The sequence below is a fragment of the Rana temporaria genome, chromosome 5 (assembly GCF_905171775.1).
Source record: "Rana temporaria chromosome 5, aRanTem1.1, whole genome shotgun sequence".
NCBI classification, from domain to species: Eukaryota; Metazoa; Chordata; class Amphibia; order Anura; family Ranidae; genus Rana; species Rana temporaria.
In genome coordinates this window covers 58,654,285-58,676,174 of record NC_053493.1, presented here as the reverse complement: position 1 = coordinate 58,676,174, position 21,890 = coordinate 58,654,285, and the positions used below count along the sequence as shown (strand labels likewise).

The 21,890-nt window shown below is 45.6% G+C and overlaps 1 protein-coding gene across 1 annotated transcript in view; it reads left to right on the top strand.

The window, feature by feature from the left end:
* The first annotated feature begins 3,474 nt into the window (after positions 1 to 3,474).
* Positions 3,475 to 21,890, top strand: part of ZNF438 (zinc finger protein 438) — a 34,367-nt gene continuing 15,951 nt past the window's right edge. The window contains exon 1 of the mRNA XM_040354298.1: positions 3,475 to 3,552. Within this exon, the coding sequence (XP_040210232.1) occupies positions 3,475 to 3,552 (78 nt within the window). The remainder of the gene's footprint in view (positions 3,553 to 21,890) is intronic.

Genomic DNA, 21,890 nt, shown 5'->3' with positions numbered 1-21,890 from the left:
GAAAAAATATGCCTTTAAGAATCATTTATTTATATGACAGTCAAGGTAAGCTCAAATTACACAGTAGATTTCATACCAGAAAGCATAGAGTTAAGCTTTTGTGACTCATCAGTAGCCTTGGCCAATCACAGCTAATCTCACATGGAGCAGAGTCTTGACCTATCACAGCTATCTTTGCATCCATTCTGTCTAGGAGGTTCCTAATATACATGTGCTGCAAATTCATTCCACATGAAGACAGAGAGCAGAGCAGACATACAGAGTTCATTTTTATGGAAGCAAGGGCCTAAATAGGTACGTTACACAAGTTACATATATGTTCTTATTGTAAATAGTGTGATCAGAACTGTATACTGATCTATTTGTGTGTTCACTTGTAGTTCCACCAAACAAAGTCATCTAACCGCCCTAACTGTAGTTCCACCGAACTAAGTCACATCCATCCATCCACTTTAACAAGCTAACCGAACTAAAGCAACCCTGCAAACCAAGTTGCAAACCACAGTTATACCTTTCAGAGAAATCCGAGAATGCTTTGATAACTTACAGAGAGAGAGAGAGAGAGTATAAATATCGAAGAAGAAATATATCCACCTTTTTATGTTGAATGACAAGATTGAATATTTGAACCGCCATTTTCTGTTATACTTATTCAACACGTGTTTTGTACATGGACTGTCTGCTGCAAAGCAGCAGTGTTATCTATGAAGAAAAGTGAAGTTAATAAAGAAGTTATTTTAAGCATTTGGTGTGCTCTTTAAACCTTACTGCTTCCATAGAACGGCAATAGAGGAATTTCAGAGTAATAGACAGTCTTGTTGGACTGAAAAGTCAGAGATATCACAATTCTTCTAATGCCACAGCGCATAAGGCACTTTATAGTGTTGCGCCTGCCACACTTGCTGCTTTCTAAATCTCTCCTGGACAGCCTTGTGTGATCCATACATGTTGGTGCGGCGCTCTCCTATTTAGGCTGCTAGGTAAATTTTGTTTTTGGCTACCCTGTAGTGAGTGGAGTTGTTGTTGTTGATCGATTAGGGTCTGATCAGGATTCCTGAGCTGAGAGTTTGATTGCCTCCCCTTTTTATCATGTCCTGACCAATCCCTGAAAGGAAGCATCCAGAAGGTGGCTGGGGAGGTGATAAATGTGCAGGAAGCCTGAGCAGATTGTCAGAGAGGGTTACAGTCTCATGAGGGGCTGTTGCCAATAGGAGATAGCCAGGCAGACAAGAGTTCACAGCTTGGGCCTCAGCATGTGTTGGGCTTTGGGCATGAAAATAATTGCCAAAGAAGTACCCTTGTTGAAGGGCACTGTCTTTGAGCCTTAGACTGAATGAAGGCTCCCTATTTTCTTCACAGAGGATTTGTCTTAGGATGCTGGGTGGCGGAGAGCTCCTGGGACACTGTGAGTAAAGACTTCACTGGGGCTCATAGTTGAGCAAGTGCCAGAGTGCACTGTTGGGACAACTGTTGCGCACAAGTTGCATTGTATAACATTCAGGTACGACTTTCATGCAACTTCTGAGGGCTAACATTGAAGTCTATGAAAGTTGCATGAAAGTCAGACCAAAGTAGTACATAAACTACCATTTTGACCATTTTGAGGAAGGGCAGATAATTAATGTAGCATTTTCTTCCTGGATCCATCTGCCCTTAGTTCAGGCGTGCAGGCAGGAGGGTGTCCTTGGCTTAGAAAACCCCTCCTCCTGATAAAAGAACAAAAAAGAAGACTTCTGGAATATACAGCATCATTTTAGCTTAGGACGTGAGTCTATTTACGCAATTTACCACGATCGTCGCCCTCATACGTCGAGATATGAATAGAGCCTCACACTTGTACGACTCTAAAGTTGAGCCGACTTTGGAGTGCAACTCTGGTGCAACTTTAATGCAACTTTGACGCAACTTTAAATGGGTGCAACTTGGATAGGACTTTGGCCTTGACCAGTGATAATGGACAACTGTTGCACACAAGTTACATTGTATAACATTCATTTACGACTTTCATGCAACTTCTGAGGGTTAACATTGTCTATGAAGTCTATGAAAGTTGCATGAAAGTCAGACCAAAGTAGTACATAAACTACTTTGACACTGCAGCAACTTTAATAAGTCACACATATATGAATGGTTATCATTGGAAAACATGGGGAACGACTTGTCATGCAACTTTGATGTCCAAAGTTGCATGACAAGTCACACAAGTGTGAATGGAGCCTTATGTTAGTAAGACTGTCACTTGTAGCAAAGTAATTATGTGCGACAGATTGTGTGCAGCAGATACAGTATGTAGGCTCAGATTCTTTTTAACCATTTCCATTTATGCCATGCCTAGAATTTAGTGCTGCATGTCTTCTCCATCCCAGGGTGTCCCTCTTACTTAAGGTCCACAGTTGGGAAATATGGATTATTATGTGAGGATTTTGTATGTTTTGAGTTCTGATTCAGCTTCACGTTGGAAATGCTTGTGAAAGAGTGAGTAAAAAGCAGTACCATTGCTGCGTTGTTCTGACAAACTCATTTCCACATCCATCGTGTGCTAGGCAGATGATAGCAAGAGAACATCATTCTATTTATCGGGAAGGAATTGAATGATCCGTGTCTCGGTTCACACTGCAGCAATGCGGGAACCCTGCAAATCCACTGCGGGTCCCGCATTGCATGTCTCCCGGTAGCCAGTGGCGGTGTGTCCATAAGGGGCGCATGGGCCCCCTCTCTCTTGGCACCGCTCTTTTCGGGCACCTGAATTACAGCGGCGGGGGTATTTTTTGGAAGCACCTGATTAGAGCTGTAGGTTCTAATAGGCGCCCAAAAAGGTGAACAGTGGGCGCAATGCATTCGCTGTTCGCTCAGCGTTGTGTTAGCAAAGCAAAGGAATTTGCTTTGCTAACACAGAACCACCTCTCAGCCAATCAGGTGCTCGGGTCTGTTACCTGTCACCTGATTGGCTGAAATGTCAGGCGATGTGATTGGACGCCTGATAGAGAGGACGGAAGAAGACATTGAGGACGTGCAGGACACCGCCGCTGATCCAATGCAAGACAGGTAAGTGCCAGGCGATGCACACTGGCAGCATTTGATGGGGCACAGTAGCGACAATTGATGGGCACACTGGCAGCATTTGATGGGGCATACTGGCAGCATTTGATGGGGCACAGTAGCGGCAATTGATGGGCACACTGGCAGCATTTGATGTGGCACAGTGGCAGCAATTGATAGGCACAGTGTCAGCAATTGATGGGCCCACTGGCAGCAATTGATGGGCACACTGGCAGCAATTGATGGGTACAGTAGCTGCGTTTGATGGCACAGTGGTGGCAATTTATGTTTTTTTTTTTTTTATTTGAGCACCAGCTGCCACTTTGGTCCGAATGCGATGCGAATTCAGCTATGCTATCTATATGGCTGAATTTGCATCGCACGGACATTGCTTGTGATTTGCAGCACGGTGCGAATCACATGCAATCTCGCACCATGCAGCAGTGTGAACTGGCCCTGTATTTCAAACCAACTCCATTGAGCTGGTTTGACCGGCAGAAAACAGAAAGGAAGGTCATTGACATTTACAAAAACACTTCATAAAACCGGGCCGCATTTACAACATCAAAGGGTTCAAAACAAGAACTGTCTGTGTTCCCCCATAGCAAACAATCAGCTTTGAACTAGATCCAAATGTAAACACTAAATTCCCAAATAAGCTTTTAAATGTTTTCTAACAATTTAAAATCTGCAGCTTTCATTAAAATAATACCTGGTAACCCGTTCATGAAAGTTCTTGTTCAGACACCCTCTGTTATGGGGTCAGAACTGTCTCCCAGTTGTTCTTTTGTATTGTCATATGTGCCTCTGGAGGGGGAAAACTATATTTTATGGTACAAACATTGTCAATGGTTCACATTGCTTTAGCAAGCTAAATTTCATATCAAGAGTTCAGATCTACTTAAAGGGGTTGTAAAGGGGAAAAAAATGTTTCCCTAAACAGCTTCCTTTACCTTAGTGCAGTCCTCCTTCACTTACCTCATCCTTCCATTTTGCTTTTCAGCCCAGGTTCACACTGGGTACGATATGGTTCGATTTGAGATGCGATTTCACTTGTGAAATCGCATCTCAAATCGGCGGCATTTGCCGGCAATTGTCGGCAATGACACCATCCTAATCGGTGTGACGCCGCATCTGCGGCGCTGCACCGATTTCAAAAAGTAGTTCCTGTACTACTTTTTTGCGATTTAGGGCCGCGATTTACATAGACATCTGTGCAGAAACCTGCACAGATGTCTCTTAAATTGTGGCCGAAATCGGGACTGCCAGCGGGAGTGAAATTGTGCGAGTTCAGCTGAACTTGCACGGCTTCACTCCCGCAGCCCAGTGTGAACCAGGGCTAAATGTCCTTATTTCTTCTGAGAAATCCTCACTTCCTGTTCTTCTGTCTGTAACTCCACACAGTAATGAAAGGCTTTCTTCCTGGTGTGGAGAAAGCCTCTTGAGGGGGCGAGCAGGAGTGTCAGGACGCCCACTACCACACAGCTCCTTTCTCTATCTGCAAAGTAGAGTGTCCTGACTTACCTGCTCACCCCCCCCCCCCCCCCCCAAGAGGCTTTCTCCACACCAGGGAGAAAGCCTTGCATTACTGTGTGTAGTTACAGACAGAAGAACAGGAAGTTAGGGTTTCTCAGAAGAAATAAGGACATTTAAAAGCAAAATGGAAGGATGAGGTAACTGAAGGAGGACTGCACTAAGGTAAAGGAAGCTATTGAGGGGGGAAAAAATCCTTTACAACCCCTTTAAATGGGATTTCCCATTTTACATATATTACAGATTTATCCATCCCTCTCTTGTAAATCTGAAAGGTAAAACATAAAATCAGTTTTAATGTTGTCGCTTACTCTAAATGAGTCCCCAGTAGGCCTGACTTCTGATGTCGATTGTTGGCAGGTAGCTGGAGTTGCAACTCATGGAAGACAGTCATTTAGATACATGCCCCCCCCCCCCCCCCCCTACTCATATTTATCATGCATTCTTGGAATAAAGGCCATTCACAAACTGAGTTTAACTGATTTTCAAAAGCCTGCTCACTGGTCCTTACATCATTTGTAAGAGTTAAAACCCCAACTACAGCCCCCCCTACCCTCTAAGAGGAAGGGGGTTCTTTTACCCCCTTTGGGATTCTAACCTCTCGTAAGATATTCACAACATTGGCTATAAGACTTATGCCGCGTACAGACGGTCGTTTTTTGTGATGAAAAAAAAACGACGTTTTAAATCATGAAATAAAACAACGTTTTTGAAACATCATTTTCAAAAACGACATTGCCTACACACCATCGTTTTTTCACAATGCTCTAGCAAAGCGAGGTTACGTTTCACCACTTTTTTCCATTGAAACTAGCTTCTGGGCATGCGCGGGTTTAAAAACGTCGTTTTTTGGTACACACGGTCAATTTCTGTGAAACAAAAAACAACGTTTTGAAATACGACACAAAAAATTCGAGCATGTTCGAATTTTTTTTTGTCGTTTTTCAGAAGACATAAAACAACGTTTTTCCCCACACACGATCATTTTAAATGACGTTTTCAAAAACGTCGTTTTTTTTCATCACAAAAAACGACCGTCTGTACGCGGCATTAGTGGTGCTCACTTTACCCATTCCTTTGGATATACACTATATTGTCAAAAGTATTGGGACACCTGCCTTTACAAATACATGAACTTACATGGCATTTCAGTCTTAGTCCGTATGATTAAATATTGAGTTGGCACAACCTTTGCAGCTATAACAGCTTTAATTCTTCTGGAAAGGCTGTCCACAAGGTTTAGGAGGGTGTCTATGGGAATGATTGACCATTACCCTGTCACATTAAAGTGGAGTTCCAGCCAATATTTATGTTTATTAAAAGTCAGCAGCTACAAAAAGTGTAGCTGCTGGCTTTTAATAAACAGACACTTACCTGCTCCAGCGTTCCAGCGATGCGCCGGCCGGGGCTCCACTCCTCTCCCCCCCTCCCCTGCCGGCGTCATCATTGTCACTGTGGGCACCCGGCCGTGACAGCTTTCAGCTTCACGGCCGGGCACCCACTGCGCATGTGCGAGCGACACTGCGCATGCGCGCGTGGTGCGGCCCGGCGCTGCGCTGTTTGATTGGACAGGCGATCGCCTAGGACCTGTCACGTGTCCTAGGCGATCGCCTACAGGGAGGGGCTGCCAAACGGCGATTAAGCTTAATCGCCTTTGCAGCCCCTCGGTGGAAGGAGGAAGTGGGACAGGAAGTCCCCTTCTCCTGAAGCCCCCACTCCCCCCCAAAAAAAATTACATGCCAAATGTGGCATGTAAGGGGGTGAGGAGTGGGATAAGCGGAAGTTCCATTTTTGGGTGGAACTCCGCTTTAAGCAACATAATTAGGGTTACATCAATACTAGTATCGGTGCAGATACAGAGCATTTGCACAAGTAATACTCGTGCAAATGCTCTGATGCTTAACTCAATAGCTCCAGGCTCCAGCAGTGAGGGAGTTGGAGGTCTGTTGGAGGCGTCACACGCTCATTCCTAGAAGTCAGTGGGCGGAGAAGACAGAGGGAGTCAGTGGCGTGTTGGAGGCATCAGAACACCACGACGACCACCCTGTATGCCCGCAGTAAGGCTTGTTAGTCGTTACACACAGCCAAGTTATGTTACACACAGCCAAATCAGTGATGCCTTTCAGTGCCCATCAGTGCCGCCTATCAGTGTCACCTATCAGTGCGCATCAGTGCTGCATATCAGTGCCACCTATCAGTGCTGCTTATTAGTGCCTTCTCATCAGTGCCACTCCATCAGTGCCCTTCAGTGCCACCTATCAGTGTTTATCAATGCTTCATATCAGTGCCACCTATCAGTGCTGCTTATAAGTGCCTTTTCATCAGTGCCCTTCAGTGCAGCCTATCAGTGCCCATCAGTGCAGCCTCATCGGCGCAAATCAGTGAAGGAGAAAAATGACGTATTTACAAATTTGCGCTTTAAAACCTGTCACATGATAAAAGTAATTGTTAATCGGTATCGGCGAGTACTTGAAAAAAAGTATCGGTACTTGTCCTCAGTCTTTAAAAAAGTGGTATCAGTGCAACCCTAGTCATAATTCTAACTTCAAATTCAACATATTTGATGACATTGGCATTAAGAAAGGTAGAAATGGGATATGATAATCTCCATCTACTTACTTGTTAGTTGTAGTTAACTGATTCCATGGCGCCTTAGTTTTATATCACAAGACCTAAGCTCTACAATAGGCCTCTGTATTGACTAATCTAATTTTTATTCTGGTAAATCTTTTTGAGTGAAGGATCCCCCATTGCATGAATATCGATGAAGAGTTCTTGAAAACCAAAGCAGAGGGCTGAACAATACTGAGGATTTTGTGGGTAAAGTACAGTATATATAATTATAAACGTACCAAGACAATATCATATCAGCTATTTCACAACAGCATGTTTTCATATCAAATACAGTCTCCTTCTTTATATACATTTATATTCTTATAGGACATACAGTTGCAATAAAAAGTATGTGAACCCTTTTGGAATGATATAGATTTCTGCGCAAATTGGTCATAAAATGTGATCTAATCTTCACAACAATAGACAATCACAGTCTGCTTAAACTAATGACACACAAAGAATTAAATGTTACCATGTTTTTATTGAACACACCATGTAAACATTCACAGTGCAGGTGGAAAAAGTATGTGAACCCTTGGATTTAATAACTGGTTGAACCTCCTTTGGCAGCAATAACTTCAACCAAACGTTTCCTGTAGTTGCAGATCAGACATAACGGTCAGGAGTAATTCTTGACCATTCCTCTTTACAGAACTGTTTCAGTTCAGCAATATTCTTGGGATGTCTGGTGTGAATCGCTTTCTTGAGGTCATGCCACAGCATCTCAATCGGGTTGAGGTCAGGACTCTGACTGGGCTACTCCAGAAGGCGTATTTTCTTCTGTTTAAGCTATTCTGTTGTTGATTTACTTCTATGCTTTGGGTCGTTTTCCTGTTGCAACACCCATCTCCTGTTGAGGTTCAGCTGGTGGACAGATGGCCTTAAGTTCTCTTGCAAAATGTCTTGATAAACTTGGGAATTCATTTTTCCTTTGATGAAAGCAATCCATCCAGGCCCTGATGCAGAAAAGCAGCCCCAAACCATGATGCCCCCTTCACCATACTTCACAGTTGGGATGAGGTTTTGATGTTGGTATGCTGTGCCTCTTTTTCTCCACACATGGGGCCAGATCCACAGAAGAATTACGCCGGCGTATCTATTGATACGCCACGGAATTTCAAATTTCCCGCGTCGTATCTTTGTTTTGTATCTACAAAACAAGATACGACTGCATTTGGGCTCGATCCGACAGGCGTACATCTTAGTACGCCGTCGGATCTTAGGTGCATTTTTCCGGCGGCCGCTAGGTGGCGTTTCCGTCGAATTTCGTGTCGAGTATGCAAATTAGCTAGATACGGCGATCCACGAACGTACGTACGGCCGGTGCATTTTTTTACGTCGTTTGCGTTCGGCTTTTTCCGGCGTATAGTTACCCCTGCTATATGAGGCGTACTCAATGTTAAGTATGGCCGTCGTTCCCACGCCGAATTTTGAATTTTTTGTCGTTTGCATAAGTCGTTCGCGAATAGGGATTTGCGTAGAATGACGTCACCGTCGTAAGCATTGGCTTGTTTGGTTTAATTTCGAGCATGCGCACTGGGATACCCCCAGGGACGGCGCATGCATAGTTGGAAAAAAACGTCATTTACGTCGGGTCAAGACGTATTTACATAAAACACGCCCCCATCACATACATTTGAATTGCGCGCCCTTACGCCGCCAAAGTTACGCTACGCCGCCATAACTTACGGTGGAAATCCTTTCAGGATACCAAAAAAATGTAAGTTACGGCGGCGTAGCGCAGCGTAGAGGAATGTGCCGATCTACCTGGATCTGCCCCATAGTGTTGTGTGTTTCTTCCAAACAACTCAACCTTGGTTTTATCTGTCCACAGAATATTTTGCCAGTACTGCTGTGGAACATCCAGGTGCTCTTGTGCAAACTGTAAACGTGCAGCAATGTTTTTTCCTCTGTGGTATCCTCCCATGAAATCCATTCTTGTTTAGTGTTTTACATATCGTAGATTTGCTAACAGGGATGTTAGCATATGCAAGAGACTTTTGTAAGTCTTTAGCTGACACTCTAGAATTTTTCTTCACCTCATTGAGCAGTCTGCGCTGTGCTCTTGCAGTCACCTTTACAGGACGGCCACACCTAGAGAGAGTAGCAGCAGTGCTGAACTTTCTCCATTTATAGACAATTTGTCTTACCGTGGACTGATGAACAACAAGACTTTTGGAGATACTTTTATAACCCTTTCCAGCTTTACAATTTACAAGTCAACAATTCTTAATCGTAGGTCTTCTGAGAGCTCTTTTGTGCGAGGCATCATTCACATCAGGCAATGCTTCTTGTGAAATGCAAACCCACAACTGGTGTGTATTTTTTTATAGGGCAGGACAGCTGTAACCAACACCTCCAATCTCATCTCATTGATTGGACTCCAGTTGGCTGACACCTCACTCCAATTTGCTCTTGGAGATGTCGTTAGACTAGGGATTCACATACCTTTTCCACCTGCACTGTGAATGTTTACATGGTGTGTTCAATAAAAACATGGTAACATTTAATTCCTTGTGTGTTATTAGTTTAAGCAGACTGTGATTGTCTATTGTTGTGACTTAGATGAAGATCAGGTCACATTTTATGACCAATTTATGCAGAAAGTCATATCATTCCAAAAGGGTTCACATACTTTTTATTGCAACTGTACATTCTCTCCTTTGGTATATGATGTTTCTAGACTGTGTACATCTGTTCAAACAACACACTGGAAGCCAGTGACATGAATAAGTATGTGAAACATCTGCTTCTGAGACCCACTGCTGTACAACAGCTGCTTATATATCCATGTCCAGATAAACGGCAAGAGATTAAAAATGATATACAGTATATACGTGTTTGTGCTAAATACTCTTACATATTCTTATGGAGGACATTAACCATTAATTATTATTTATTATAGAAGAATACATAAACACCCACAGGCAAAGATTTTTAGAGGAAGAAAAGGTTCTGTTTACTGGGGGAACCTTCCATGTAGGACTATAATTCATATTGCCACCATACTACACCTATGATATCATCCCTTTCTGCAAGCCCCATCTCTTGTGTCTTCTGATTTTTTTTGGTAGAAATTGATGCTAGAATGCACATTTGGAAGCTGACCAAAAACAGGGTCAGATGGTTTAAAGCATTTTTTTAATAAATAAAAGGTGCAGTTGTCCTTTAGGCTGGGTATACACTGGTATGACATGACAGCCATCCTACTTTGGATCTGACTTTGCCCTGCGACTTGAAGCCGGCATACGTCCGCCCCATGACGTCACCACCCAGGGCACGATGGGACAGTGACGTCATAAGGGGCGGGGTCACCGGATGACATCACCCGGTGACAATGCCACTTGCCTATATAAGTTGTTGCAGACCGCGCACATGGCATAACAGCGGGAGAGAGCGTGATGTCAACATCTGAAGTAGAGAAGAGGGAAGACAACGGAGAAGACCGGGCCACCGCTAGTAAAAGAGCAGGCAAAAGATAGCGGAGGAGCCCGGCAGAAGGCACCGTAGAGCAGGAGAACAGGAGAGCCGGAGAAGAGGCCGAAGAGAGTGGAGAAGTCGGAATAGACCCTCGAAAACAAAAAAAAGACCCCTGGAGCTGCCTAATAAATTACTTTAAAGGCCTGTCTAGTGTGTTTTTTTTTATTAACACTTTTCTCCCCCAGGTGAATGGGTAGGGGTACGATGTACCCCATACTCGTTCACATAGCGTGGGGGACTGGGATCTGGGGGCCCCCTTATTAAAGGGGGCTCCTGGATTCCCGCAGACCCCGACAACCAACGGCCAGGGTTGTTGGGAAGAGGCCCTTGTCCTCATCTACATGGGGACGGGGTGCTTTGGGTGGGGGGGCCGCAGGGCACCCCCTGCCCCAAAGCACCCACCCCCCCCATGTTGAGGGCATGCGGCCTGGTACAGTTCAGGGGGGGCGCTTGCTTGTCCCCACCCCCTTTCCTGACCATTCTGGCTGCGTGCTTGGATAAGGGTCTGGTATGGATTCTGGGGGGACCCCCACGCCGTTTTTTCCTCTTAAAATCCATAGCAGACCCAAGGGCCTGGTAAGCTCTTGGAGGGGGAACCCATGCCGGTTTTTTATTTAAAATTTGGTGTGGAGTTCCCCTTCAAGATCAGATGAAATAATGAAGGGAACCGGATGCAGACTATGCAGGGACCAGAAGGAGAAGGAGTAAGTTCATAATACTACTTTGCTCTAATTGAAGTTTTTGCAGCTGTACCTCTGAAAAGGGCAGCATGGCGGTAGGTGTAATGAATACTAAAATGATATGATCTTTCTTATGATAATTCCTTGAGTTCTCCTTTAAAGCCCAAAAAACAAACAAACAAACAAATACTTGGGGGCAGACCCTAAAAAATGCATTAAAGATGGTGGAGCCATAAGTCCAGGTCCCTTGGGATTAGGCACTGCACCCAATCCCCCCCCCCTCCCATATAGAGGAGTGTATTTATCCCATAGCATAGGACCCACTAATAATGGGGTACTTTGACGCAGTAAGTGGGCTTAAGCACCATATAGCCATATGGTGTGACCAAATCCCCAATTTTTTTTAAAATGTTTAGGTGTTTTAAATAGCCTTGCAGGAGTTTAATGTCCTTTTTGTAGTGATGCCTGTAGGAGGGAAAGACGAGTGGGGCTTCGTTCCCCCGCATTGCTGGACCATGGAACAGGTCATGCCGCATACACACGATCAGTCCATCAACACAACGACGTGCTGAAAAAAAACGAAGCTCAATGCTTCCAAGCATGCGTCGACTTGATTCTGAGCATGCGTGGATTTTTACCGATGGACGTGCCTACAAACGATCGTTTTTTTCCCATCGGTTAGGAATCCATCGGTTAAATTTAAAACAAGTTGGCTTTTTTTTTAACCAATGGTTATATAACCGATGGCGCCCACACACGATCGGTTTGGACCGATGAAACCGGTCCATCAGACCGTTCTCATCAGTTTAACCGATCGTGTGTACGCGGCATAAGTGTCTGATTATTAAAAGTCAGCAGCTGCAGTATTTGTAGCTGCTGATTTTAACATTTTTATTTTTTTATTTTAGTAAGAACTCCGCTTTAAGGTAAGTGAAATGGGAATTTAAGTGTGAGGGAGGTTGGGGTGAATATAATCCTAGAGATGGATGTAAACTCTGAACTGGAATTAGAAGGTAAGCCTAAAAAAACTCACATAGAAGTAACATGCAAAATCCAGAATATTGCTGCACTCCTTGGTATCTTTATCGAAGCATTAAAATCAAATCACAGGTATGACAGAAACAAGAAAGGTAACGCGTTTCATGCTAAAGTCAGTGCTTACTGAAACCTCATATACACATACATTGCATGAAATATATATATATATATATATATATATATATATATATATATATATATATATATATATATGCATGATAGAAGCATGCTGTATACTTTTTCCTAAGAAATTACAATGTAAATACCTTTTCTTAATCAGCTCCAGCTGCTCTGTGTCAATAAGCAGCTGGTGGGAGTGAGCTCTCTCCCGTCAATGGTATGTGTGTAGCGCTACCCCCGAAGGAGCTGCTGATTTGTTATTGGGATCAGCATACTGAGTTACCTTAGTGTGGCGTATGGGTGCAGTTGGAGAACAAAGCAGTGAGCGAAGGTCCAGACAGTGAATAAAGGGTTTTCCAATGCTTTATTCCAGGCCAAACACGGCCAACATCAACATTAAATGGGAAGAGCAGGTTGATGAAGAAAGGGGAGACCCTTGCAGTGTCAGGCCCGGGTATTAATTGAGCAGTCTTAGCTCAATAGAGTACCAAATTATTATTCGTCGCCACTCTATTTGGAGTGGGTAAAGTGCCCCCAGACAGACCCCTCTCACAAGCCTGGCAGCCGAAGTGTCACTTAGGATTTGCTGGGAGGAACAGATCTCTCTCACAGACCTGGCTCTAGGGCCTCTGCCACAGGCCAATTACTTTAGGTGAGCTAGATGGATAAATGGAGCAAATCCTCCCAGTAGGTTTTAGCATAGGTCACCGCATGACAGCAAAACGTACCTGTCAACATTCCGGTCACTCGATTGGTTCGTTCAAGCCCTGTTGGACAACCTGCCTCCGGGTTCCCCTCAAGCCGACCCCCCAATCGAACGGCACCCAGCCTGAGATCCTCTCAATAGAACTGGGGACCCAGTAAGTCACTGGAGTCCCTTTTTACCACCAGATGAGGGTTTGTGTAGACTGGAATTCTGGCCTGGTGGGCCGCGCTGGCGGAAACTTGCGGATACCTATCACAGATATACCCCTCCCAGCAGGCTTTGCGAGTGAGAATCTTCTCTGATTGGCTGCTGGGGAAAGTTGCTCTGCCAGAACCCCTCTGGTGCCAACTGCTGGCCAGGGATGGTATTGCATCCCTGGAGCACAGACTGATCCAGTGGACGTTTCTGGAGTGACAGAAGTCCCAATTTTAGCAAATTGTGAATGGGAGCAAGGTAACTCTCCCATTCCCCACTAACTTTAGCGTAGTGCCCATACTAAAAGTAAGGGGGCGCTACATGTGTAATTCAGTACCGTTGTCAAACCCCTCATTGACACAGAGCAGTCAAAACTGTGCTGTCACGTGACTGCTCCAAAGCTATTTAAAGTGGAACCCTGATCAAAAACTGCGAGGAGGCAGGCAGGCTCTTTATTGCACAAGAGACATGCAATTTCTCTTCTTTAATAAAATACACCTACCTGCCTGCTCACTGTCTTTTCCGGCATGTAAACTGAACTGTGCATGCGCAGCTTACATCACTAGCACGGCCCCTGTGTACCAGGAAAACTGACACCTGCGTCAGTGAGGGATGGGGCCCATTGAAGGAAAGTTGCATTTAGCTCCACTTTAAGGGCTCGCTCACACCAGATGCTTTGAGACTGCGCTGGGTATAAGACAGGGCAAATAGCCTTGTTTCCTATCAGGCAAGTTTACATCACTGCATTGCAATGGTGTTCACTGACATGCAGTATTTTTTTCAGTACAGAATGGTGTGCACTGGGCTGCGGCAAGTAGAACTTAAAGTGATTGTACAACCTCAAAAATACCCAGTGAAGTGACTGACCTGGTGATACACAGAGATGAAACCACATAAGTTGTACCTGTTTATCTGCAGTGTTCTCTTCTCCACATCCGTTTAAAGTGCTGAACTATAAAGCTTGTCTGAGAGTTCAGAAGAAAAGTGGGTGGAGAGCTGAGGTTACACTCTACAGAGCTCAGTGAGAAGAGTTCTGAGAGCTGATTGGAGGGAAGGGACACATCCCCCTCCACACCCTGCACAAAGGATAAGAGCTGAGGCTGTCAATCGGCTGGAGGTCCCTCCCCAGTCACCATTTTTTTCTCTCAAAAACTTGTCAGAAGTGACTCATACTAATAGCAGAGGGAGGAAGCAGTAGAGAGAAATAATACAGTGCTCCTATTGAGACAAGTACACACTATAGAGGGATGTGCTTTGTTCATATTTCATATCTGAGGTTTACAACCATTTTAATGAAATGCCTCTTTGTAACATTTAAAAATAAATATGCATAGAGAAAAAAAAGGAAAAAATGTAATGGTGTGTTGCACCGAGATTGGCATTTCACACTTTTTACACGACCAGCAGCCATGCATTCAATGCAGCTGCTCCTGTAAATGAGCCCTAAAAAGGTATTTACACTGTGATTTTCATAGAAACAGTATATGGATAATAGGAATGTTTTGGGGCTTTAAATTAGGTACATGGGACCATACAGCTCCATCCCTAATCTATACAAAAAGAGGGGGGGGGGGTTGAACTTTAGATGAGGTATATGACATGGCTTAATCAATTGAGTCAATGTTAAAAAATGTATGTTTATTTTATTAAGAACGATGAGTACCAGTAACAACAGGTAAATACATAGACATATCATTGACATGTTGCAGACCATATATACATCAAAATCATAAGCAATAACATGGCACACATGCATGGTAAAAACAGATGTCCTCCATATCAAAAAATCACTTGAAAAGCAAGATATTAGATATAAACTGGATGAAAAATGGGCATTTCAAATAATCTGGACACAGTGGGCTAGATTCTGGTACATCCGCGTATCTCTGCGGCGGCGTAACGTATCCGATTTACGTTACGCCTCCGCAACTTAGACGGGCAAGTGCTGTATTCTCAAAGCACTTGCTCCGTAAGTTGCAGCGGCGTAGCGTAAATCGGCCGGCGTAAGCCCGCCTAATTCAAATGTGGGACAGGGGGGCGTGTTTTATGTAAATGTTGTGTGACCCGACGTGATTGACGTTTTTCACGAACGGCGCATGCGCCGTCCGTGGAAATCTCCCTGTGTGCATTGCTCCTAATTCGCCGCAAGGACGTATTGGTTTTGACGTGAACGTAAATTACGTCCAGCCCCATTCACGGACGAGTTACGCAAACAACGTAAAATTTTCAAATTTCTTTGCGGGAATGACGGCCATACTTAACATTGGTACGCCGCACTTACGCCACCATATAGCAGGGGTAACTGTACGCTGGGAAAAGCCTAACGTAAATGGCGTAAATGTACTGCGTCGGCCGGGCGTACGTTCGTGAATTCGCGTATCTAGCTAATTTGCATACTCGACACGGAATTTGACGGACGCGCCACCTAGCGGCCAGCGTAAATATGCATTTACGATACGACGGTGTAACACAGTTACGCCTGTCGGAGCTAAGGGAAATCTATGCGTAACTGATTCTAAGAATCAGGCGCATAGATACGACGGCGCAATTCAGAGATACGACGGCGTATCTGGAGATACGCCGTCGTATCTCGGTTGTGAATCTGGCCAAGTTAATCTATAGTATCCAAACGTGTTTTGTGGATTGGTACCAGATGCATTGTTGTTATATTGGCTCTATATAGAGCTGTATTAAAGCAACAAGTGTTTTTTTTTTTTTTTTTTTTTTTTTTATACTGGCTTTTGAAATTTACAAAATGCAGACATTTAATTAAAGGTTTAGCACTTGAAAACACTTTTTGAAAGATAAAAAGATGGGGCCAGATCCTCAAAAGAGATACTCCGACTTAACTGCTGTTCAGTCTGTGTGTAACTTTGGAAACGATCCTCAAAAGGCTTTTTCCAAAGTTAGACAGAAGATCCGGCATGTGTAATTGAATTACACTGCCTAATTTTAGGATGCAGTACCGCATCCGCCGCTGGGGGCATTTCGAGTCGAAATGCCGTTGCTAGTATGCAAATTAGCACTTAAGGCGATCCACAAAGCTTTCTAGCTTCCTTTTTGCGCCGTAAGTGTTATTTTGCAAGTGTAAAATTAGGGCTCGTTTTACAAAGTGTAAAGTTAGTCACACCTTGTAAAGGCCCATTCCAGCGACGGCATTTGGTATGCTTTCCCGAGGGAGAACTCCACGTCAATTTGTAAAAAACAAAACCGGCATGGGTTCCCCCCCAGGAGCATACCAGGCCCTTAGGTCTGGTATGGGTTGTAAGGGGACCCCCCCTACGCCGAAAAATCGACGTAGGGGGTCCCCTACAATCCATACCAGACCCGTATCCAAAGCACGCTACCCGGCCAGCCAGGAAGGGAGTGGGGACGAGCGAGCGCCCCCCCCCCCCTCCTGAGCCGTGCCAGGCCGCATGCCCTCAACATGGGGGGGTTGGGTGCTCTGGGGCAGGGGGGCGCACTGCGGGCCCCCCCACCCCAGAGAACCCTGTCCCCATGTTGATGAGGACAGGACCTCTTCCCGACAACCCTTGCCATTGGTTGTCGGGGTCTGCGGGCGGAGGCTTATCGGAATCTGGGAGTCCCCTTTAATAAGGGGGCCCCCAGATACCGGCCCCCCACCCTAAGTGAATGGATATGGGGTACATCGTACCCCTATCCATTCACCTGGAGGCAAAAAGTAAAAGTTAATAAACACACAACACAAGGCTTTTTAAAATATTTTATTATTCTGCTCCGGACGCCCCCCCTGTCTTCGTTATTAGCTCAATTACCAGGGGGGGCTTCTTCTTCCACTCTCCGGGGGTCTTCCGCTCTCCGGGGGTCTTCCGCTCTCCGGGGGGGCTTCTCCGGACTCCGGGGGGGCTTCTCCGGACTCCGGGGGGCTTCTTCCATCTTCTCCCCTCTTCCGCTCTTGACTCGGCGAACCCCGGTTCTTCTGCAGCTCTCCGGTGCCTTCTTCTTCAGCGCTGGCTGCCTGCTATGTTTGTGTGTTAGCTCGATTTCAAACAGGCAGCCGGCGCGGTCTTCTGTGACGCCAGGGTCTTCTGGTCTTCCGATGTTGCCTCGTCGCCTGTTGTCGCTGTAATGATGGAAGCGCGCCTTGCATCACATTTATATAGGCATCACCGTCCCATCATGCTCCGGTAGGTACCCACGTGGTGGGTGCACGTGGATAGGCACCCACCACGTGGGTACCTACCGGAGCATGATGGGACGGTGATGCCTATATAAATGGGATGCAAGGCGCGCTTCCATCATTACAGCGACAACAGGCGACGAGGCAACATCGGAAGAACAGAAGACCAGAAGACCCTGACGCCACAGAAGACCGCGCTGGCTGCCTGTTTGAAATCGAGCTAACACACAAACATAGCAGGCAGCCAGCGCTGAAGAAGAAGGCACCGGAGAGCTGCAGAAGAACCGGGGTTCGCCGAGTCAAGAGCGGAAGAGGGGAGAAGATGGAAGAAGCCCCCCGGAGTCCGGAGAAGCCCCCCCCGAAGAGCGGAGAAGACCCCCGGAGAGCGGAGAAGACCCCCGGAGAGCGGAAGAAGAAGCCCCCCCTGGTAATTGAGCTAATAACGAAGACAGGGGGGGCGTCCGGAGCAGAATAATAAAATATTTTAAAAAGCCTTGTGTTGTGTGTTTATTAACTTTTACTTTTTGCCTCCAGGTGAATGGATAGGGGTACGATGTACCCCATATCCATTCACTTAGGGTGGGGGGCCGGTATCTGGGGGCCCCCTTATTAAAGGGGACTCCCAGATTCCGATAAGCCTCCGCCCGCAGACCCCGACAACCAATGGCAAGGGTTGTCGGGAAGAGGTCCTGTCCTCATCAACATGGGGACAGGGTGCTCTGGGGTGGGGGGGCCCGCAGTGCGCCCCCCTGCCCCAGAGCACCCAACCCCCCCATGTTGAGGGCACGCGGCCTGGCACGGCTCAGGAGGGGGGGGGGGCGCTCGCTCGTCCCCACTCCTTTCCTGGCCGGCCGGGTAGCGTGCTTTGGATACGGGTCTGGTATGGATTGTAGGGGGACCCCCTACGTCAATTTTTCGGCGTGGGGGGGTCTCCTTACAACCCATGCCAGACCTAAGGGCCTGGTATGCTCCTGGGGGGGGAACCCATGCCGTTTTTTTCTTTGAAAATTGGCATGGAGTTCTCCCTCAGGAATGCATGCCGATGTCATTTTTTTTTCCCCGACGCAACTTTAAGCCGTCGCGATCCTCAAAAACTCGGCGTAACGTAACTTCGCGCATGCGCAGTACGGCCGGCGCGGGAGCGCGCCTCATTTAAATGGGACTCGCCCCATTTGAATAGGAACGCCTTGCGCCGGCGGAATTTTAGTTACACAGCCTGAAATTTCTAGATAAGTGCTTTGTGGATCAGGCACTTAGGTAGAAACTTTAAGGCAGTGTAACTTAAATTGGATTTTTTAAGTTACGTCAGGTTTTTGTGGATCTGGCCCTAAAAGTGCATTTTATATACAACTATATAGATCAGACCAAAATATGGGACAAATGAGGAGGAAAGAGCGACATTGTTCCAAATCAGGGACAGTCCCTCCAAATCAGGGACAGTTGGGAGCTATGCCAAAGTGCATTGTGCAAAGATGTACAGTATACAACGTGTAGGAGCAGTGGGGGGAAGGGGGGCGGGGGCGCAACACCTTATATGTATGTTTATTAGCTGTTGCCCTCTTTTGTTTATATTTTTTTTTGCAGCCATTATGACACATCATTAAAATTTTGTAAATAAGAACTACCTGAATCTGATGTATCTACCTTCCAGGAAGCCTCCCCTTTTTGGGTGTGGAACGGCCATGCTGCATTATGCTCCTCTGTGGCAAACGCTGTCGCCATCTTCCGTTCTGCATCTTGCAAATCCACCGTTGTCCTTCCCGCTGGGCCGTGGTTTTGCGGAACTGTTCTACAATAAACTGTTACTGACGCTGTATGTTTCAGATGCTGTATGTTTCCTGCTCTTATGCTGACAAGGACTGTTTACAACCATACATTGATCCGCGATAATTTTATGACCACTGACAGGTTAACATTGATTTACAATGACATCTGAAATTCATTGGGATATATTAGGCAGCAAGTAAACATGTTGTCTATGAAGCATACTCATTTTAGAAACTAGAGCTTATGGAGATTATAGGCACATACACATCAATTCAAAATGTTAAAAAACATGATAATCTTGATTTAACAATGTCATAAAATCTTACATGGTCATCAAAAGATCATCAATCTCCACAGCCAGAAGTAACTACAGTGGGCAAAACTTGACCACGGAGCAATGAACAAAGGTGGCCTGGTCTGATGAATCACGATTTCTTTTTCATGATGTGGATGGCCAGGTGTGTGTGTGTCATTTACCTGGGAAAGTGATGGCACCAGGATGCAGTATGGGAAAAAGACAAGCCGGCGAAGGCAGTTTAATGCTTTGGGTAATGTTTTGCTTGGAAACCTTGGGTCCCGCCATTAATGTAAGGTTACTTGACACATACAACCTACCTTAACATTGTTGCTGACCAAGTACATCCCTTCATGGAAACAGTATTCCCTGATGGCAGTGGCCTCTTTCAGCAGGATAAAAAAAATGTTCAAGAATGGTATGAGGAACACAACAATGAGTTTGAGGCATTGACTTCGCCTCCAAATTCATACGTTTTTCAATTCATTTAAACAAGACTGATCCTTGCAGGCCCCACCTCACAACCTACACGACTTATGCCGTATACACACGATCGGACATTCCGACAACAAAACTACAGATTTTTTTTCCGACGGAATGTTGGCTCAAACTTGTGTCGCATACACACGGTTGGATTTTCCGACAACAAGCTCACATCGAACATTTGTTGTCGGAAATTCCGACTGTGTTTATGCGGCATTAGGCTCCATTCACACTTTGCGAATTGGGCATAGTCAACATGAATTGGGCATAGTCAACATGATTTTGCCTGTGATTGCTGGTGCCATTATACCTTAATATCACCCCAAATACAATGTGATTCTGCTGCAATTGTTGCACAGCAGGATTGTGCGTCAAATTGTGCCTTTCAAAATCGCGTGAAGCTTGTTGTGCATCTTTTAAAGTAGTGTGGTTCAAATGAATGGACTGAAATTGCCCTGCACCCAGATTGCATGCAAATCGCAGAGGAATGCTGCTCACTGGGGAGGTAAAGGGGCATGTTGAAAGTCCTGCCTACAACTGTGGTCATTGGGGCAAATCCTCAAAAAACCTGCCTAACTTAACTTTTAGCAGTTAAGTTACACTGGCGGAAAATTTCTACCTAAGTGCCCGATCCACAAAGCACTTACCTAGAAATTTTCGGCTGTGTAACTTAAGTGCCTCCGTCGCAAGTCGGTCTTCTCATCCAGGGGGCGATGACAATTTAAATGAGGCGCGCTCCCGCGCCGGACGTTCTGCGCATGCGTGTGACGTCATTTTCCCCGACGGGCAGCGCGCAAAATTACGTTACGTCGGGCTTTGTGGATTGCGACGGGACAATAAAGTTGCGTCGGGAAAAAAAAAAGTTACGCGGCGAAAAATAAAATTTGAAATTTAAAAAAAATAGCGGCGATCGAAAAAAAGGTATGTTTTTACAAGGTGTTACTAGTTTACACCTTGTAAAAGCATCCCTAATTTTACGCATGAAAAACGTAACTTACGCAGAAAACACATAGCTAAAAAGCATTGTGGATCTGCCTAAGTACTCATTTGCATACGCAAAGCGGCATTTCGACTCGAAATGCCCCCAGCGGCGGATGCGGTACTGCATCTTAAGATCTGACAGTGTAAGTGTCTTACAGATGTCAGATCTTGGGCCAGATTCACGTAGCGCAGCGGATCTATAGATCCGCTCGTTCTACGTGAATTAAGATCCGCTCCCGCAAGTTTAGGAGGCAAGTGGCTAATTCACAAACAACTTACCTCCAAACTTGCGACGGCGGATCCTAAATCCCCCGGCGGAATTCAAATTCCGCGGCTAGGGGAGTGTACTATTTAAATCAGGCGCGTTCCCGCGCCGATTTAAATGAGCAGGCGCTGTCCGCGAAATTTCCCGGCGTGCATTGCTCCCACTGACGTCGCTAGGACGTCAGTGGTTGCGACGCTTACGTAAACGACGTCCGTCCGTATTCGAGAACGACTTACGCAAACGACGTTAAAAAATTCAAATTCGACGCGGGAACGTCGGCTATACTTAACATTGGCTGCGCCTGATAAAAGAAAGGGGAGGTATATGACGGAAAACCGCTACGGAAACTATGTAAGAACACTGCGACGGGTCCGTGTACGTTCGTGAATTTGCGTATCTCGCTGATTTACATATTATTTATCGTAAATCAGCGGGAGCGCCCCCGGCGCCATTTTTAAATTGAAAAAAAGATCCGACAGTGTAACACAGTGTAACACTGTCGGATCTAGCCCTATCTATGCGTATCTGATTCTATGAAACAGGCGCATAGA